This window comes from Hakea prostrata, chromosome 10 (genome assembly GCF_041222555.1).
Source record: "Hakea prostrata isolate BN-2017 chromosome 10, UWA_Hpros_2, whole genome shotgun sequence".
Lineage (NCBI taxonomy): Eukaryota > Viridiplantae > Streptophyta > Magnoliopsida > Proteales > Proteaceae > Hakea > Hakea prostrata.
The window spans coordinates 667,661-672,455 of NC_142609.1; the positions used below are offsets into that span (position 1 = coordinate 667,661).

Consider the following 4,795-nt stretch of genomic DNA (forward strand, 5'->3'; position numbering starts at 1 on the left):
CTCTCTCTCCTTCGTCTTTTGATCATTGTCATCTCCGCGAAGGAGGATTTATCTTTCCGACGAAAGAAAATCTTTTGCACCGTCGATCGATCCAATGGATGCAACGCGCAAGCCTCTTCAAGATAGGGTAGCGATTGTCACCGGCGCATCTCGAGGGATAGGGCGTGCAATCGCCCTCCATGTTGCCTCCTTGGGCGCAAAAGTAGTTGTGAATTATGTCTCCAATTCTAGCTCCTCCCAAGCCAACCTAATCGCCGCCCAGATCAACAATCCTCTCTCTGGCCCTTCCTCCACCCTACGTGCCGTCTCTTTCCAAGCCGACGTATCTGATCCTGACCAAGTCGTTGCCCTCTTCAACCATGCCGAGGAGACCTTCCAAACACCAACCCATATCCTAATTCACGCAGCCGCCGTGCTGGATTCCAAACTCCCTACACTGGCCGACACCGCCGTCGAAGATTTTGACGACACCTTCAGCATTAACACCCGAGGGACCTTTCTTTGCTGTCGTGAGGCTGCAAATCGCTTGGTTCAGGGCGGCGGCGGTCGAATCATATGCTTTACATCGTCCTTGACGGCATCACTCAAGCCTCGAACTGCAGCTTATGCTGCATCCAAGGCAGCCGTGGAGACGATGATAAAGATATTAGCCAAAGAACTCAAGGGGACTGCCATCACTGCAAATTGTGTGGCACCGGGCCCTGTTGCGACTGAAATGTTTTTTGCAGGGAGAACCGAAGATGATATACAGAAGGTGATCGATGAGTGTCCTCTGAGTCGACTCGGTGACACCAAAGACATTTCTCCGGTTGTTGGGTTCTTGGCCGGTGATGAGGGCGAGTGGGTTAATGGACAAGTAATTCGGGTAAATGGTGGCTATGTATAAACTCTCCTTTTTATTACATTCTGTTTTGGGTTTTGGGTGACTCTTATGACTGCGGTGCATTTCAGTGGGACATTTGGTCGAACAGTTTTTGTGTTTTCATCTTGAATTTGTCGAACATTTTATGACTTTGTCTAATCGTATTTATAATGTCTATTTATTATTATTATTATTATTTAAATGAATATTGGGAAATCTTTTAAATTATTGTTTTTGTTGCTTTATAAAAAAAAAATTTAATGAATAACAGTGATGGAGTGAGTTATGTTACTTTTTGTTTCTCCATTGGGTGTTCATAGGAGAGGATGTTAAGAAAGTGAGTAGTGAGTTGAGTGATGGAAGAACTAATGAGCCAAGGGTATTAAATTCGGAACTACTCATGATTGGTTATCAGTTTGTATTCATGTGTGCACGTATCAAAGACATGTTGACAAGTTAAAAATAGAAAATACATGTTGACAACATTTAAGATTGGAGGAGAATAATAAAGTGTAGTTGGTTAAGTATAGTGCAGGTATATCAAATCAAAATACAATATTATTATATTTGGTAAAAGGGTACATATAATGCTCATGATTGGAGAAATCCATTCCAATTACCTCGATAAGGTGATCTCGTACACACCCTCTACACGACCAAATGATTTTCTATATTATTTTTCTTAAATGAATAGAATAATTCAATACATATTGGCGATAGTATACATGTCTTTTGGGTTGAATTAGAGTATTTTATCAAATATTTTTGAAAAATGATAAATTTATACAATAGTGGGGAAAAGAAATATAATAAATAACAAATATTTATTTAATATAACATCAAAAAAATGCAGACGAGTTTACACTGAGTAAGGTTTTTTTTGTATGAGATAATCAAAATCATTAATTAAGAACAATTCCAAACATTGATTCCTTGTACATCCATGCAATTTATAGATGACAGACTGAGCCTTCTTAGCTATGCTTGAAAATGAACCCTTTAACATCAAATTGTCAAACTTTTTGAAAATATATTTTTAGATTTCTTAAGATATCCAAAATACAATGGATAAGTAAATTTAAGAGGCTACTAAGATTCTGTGTGGATAAAGAAGAGATAAAAAGCCAATTTACCCATTGCACATATCTCATCAATATGACAAAAGAGAAGTTGTGCATAATCTAGCATCCCTAGGACATAGTATCGAATCTATCGATCTCAAAAAGTGATCAGATTCTAACTGCCCATAACTAATGGTTGAGAACCATGAAAAAAAGCTGATAAAAAAATTGTTAGCTGATTCTTAAAAACAAAAAAGTGAATAACCCAAGGATGGAATATAGCCTGGTCAGCTTGAACATGGACAAGGCTTAGGCCCATGTGTGATCTTTTCCTGACCCCTAAATGGCTGGGCTTAGCTTGGGTTGATACTTGTTCCATGTCCTATTCAAGCAGTAGAATGCAATTACAAATGCAACTGATGGCCAGTGGTACAACCTCACGAGCAATGCTGGTGGATTTTTTGGCTTTAGTTATGATTAAAATGTGTATATTTGTATTGGTAATTTAATATTTTTTCAAGTAATCTTATATTCTAATTATCCTTTTAAAGTGATAAAATTTTGAAGGATGAGAACTGGCGATGGAGGGAAAAAGAGAAATGCTCGGTATTGTTTGTACTTTGATTTGCAATGAGAGTGAGCGATAGAACTATTGGAAAGCATAGCGTATATCCATTCCAATTGTATCAAAATGGGTCCATACCTTTACATTTATTGAATAAAATAAAGTTTGATGAGCATGGTTTGTTTGGGAGAAGATAATTCTAAGAGAGGCAGGCATGATGTACTTTTTCAACTAAAAAACGTATAATATTTTGAGCTAGTCATGGATGAGATGGATATTACGTGGAATGGACGGAACAATACAGTATTTTTATACAATAATTAAATAGCAAATTGTACTGGCACCCCAAAATGGAGGCCTTAAAGCACTGACACCCCACTTTACGTTTTAAAAGTACAGAGACCCCAAAATTAGATATTTATCGGATATATTTGTCAAATTTTTCACTAAAAATCTTTTAGACACTGTTTATTTTAGGGATATTTTTAAAAATAAATGGTGATTTAACTATTTTCATTGAAAAATTGGACAAATATATCCAGTGAAAATCCAATTTTGGGGCCTCTGTGCTATTTAAACAAAAATGGGGTGTCAGTGCTTTAAGGCCTCCATTTTGGGGTGTCAGTGCAATTTACTCATGATTGAAAACTAACTACATGGAGTGTAGCCTTTTTTGGAAATGGTTTCTTCTGATTCTTGGCAATAGCCTATCATAATTCGGAGGAATCTCTTGAAGGTCTTATGGCATTCTTGAAGCTTGGAGGTAGCTCAACCATGGACCACTTCTCTCGCTTCAAATCTGTTTTGGTTCTCTTGAGGTTGTTTGCATATTTGTCATCGAGGGTTTTGTAGGATTAAAGGTATATATATATATATATATATATATTTGAGCAAATTGCAATGGCACCCAAAAATGGAGGGTTCAAAACACTGACACCCCGCTTTATGTTTAAAAAACATAGACACCCACTTCATTAAACACATTAGTCCATTATGCTAGTAAAATAGTTAACTCACTATTTATTTTTCTTTTATTTAAAAAAATGCACTTACCAAATAAGCTTTGTAGGTAGAAGATTTTATTTATTTTTTGTAATTAAAATTTATTGGAAGGATATAATAGTCTTTGCGATAATATAATAAACCATTATAACAGGATAGGACCTATATGTTTTTTAAACATAAAGTAGGGTGTGGTGCTTTAAAGCCTCTATTTTGGGGCGCAAACAAGGTAAAACATATTGCTGAAAAGCGGATAAAATTCACCCATTTTTTGTAGTTATGCTGACAAGCGATATAAAAAATAAATTGAAAATGAAAATTTTTAAAAGTCGTTGGAAATAGCTGGAAAACCGCCAATTTTCCGGCGAATCAATGAAAATTGTTGAAGAAGAAGAAGAAAGAAAGAAAGAAAGAAAGAAACAAAAGAGAACCAGTAGAGCGGCGGTGCTAAAACAACATTAGTAACTGCGGAGAAAGAAACATAAGAGAACCAATAGCTAGCGGCAACTATGGCAATGGCGGTGCTAAAACAGCATCACCAACTGCACTACCAGTCTACCATCTCATATACCACCACCACCACATGCACGCAACAACGCACGTAGAGACAGAGAGAGAAACTTTAAAGGGTAATCGATGAACTTCTTAAAGGTTGTGAACTTGCAGCTCAGCTTCAGCGTCTTCTCCGTAACTCTACCGAAGATCAAGGGCTAATAGTTGCAGAGGGGTTGGCTCGAAAAATCATGAATCAATCACTAAGGCTATTGTGGTTTTGGGTTCAACAAATTCAGGTGAGGTTTTTGAAGATCTGCCATATGGGAATCCTAGTTTTCTGAGAAAGAGAGTTGGATGGTTCGAACTTCAAATATTCATTAGTGATTTCCGACGAACTTTCAACAAGATTTCGCCGGTTCGCCAGGTAGCGAACCGACGAACTCTGCTGAAAGTTCACACCTTGGGCGCAAGTACAATTTACTCTATAATTTTTTTTTTCTCATTTTTTTTGGGTAATGTGGTATTTAGACACATGAGAGGTATTTAAATTGTTTACCGAAAAAAAGAAGAGGTATTTAAATTAGATTTATTTATTTTGGTGCGTATCGCCCAACACTCATGGAATGACACGACACCGACACAGAGAACCAGACTTTGATCCCGATACGTATCTAGAATCTCTTATAAAAACGGGCTTTAAGAAACCGGGAGCTTCCAGTGAGTCACCGCATGACCGGTTAAAGGTTGCCCTAACCGGTAAGCCTCTATAAATACTGGGACGAGGGATAGATAAGCATCGGCTGTCGTCCT

At 37.3% G+C, this 4,795-nt stretch overlaps 1 protein-coding gene across 1 annotated transcript; it reads left to right on the top strand.

Annotated features, from left to right (window-relative positions):
• Positions 1-1,143, top strand: LOC149001287 (NADPH-dependent aldehyde reductase-like protein, chloroplastic). Its single transcript, XM_089137831.1, has one exon. It carries the CDS (start codon positions 95-97, stop codon positions 884-886), a length of 792 nt encoding a protein of 263 aa, XP_088993957.1. The 5' UTR covers positions 1-94; the 3' UTR covers positions 887-1,143.
• The last annotated feature ends 3,652 nt before the right edge of the window (positions 1,144-4,795 follow it).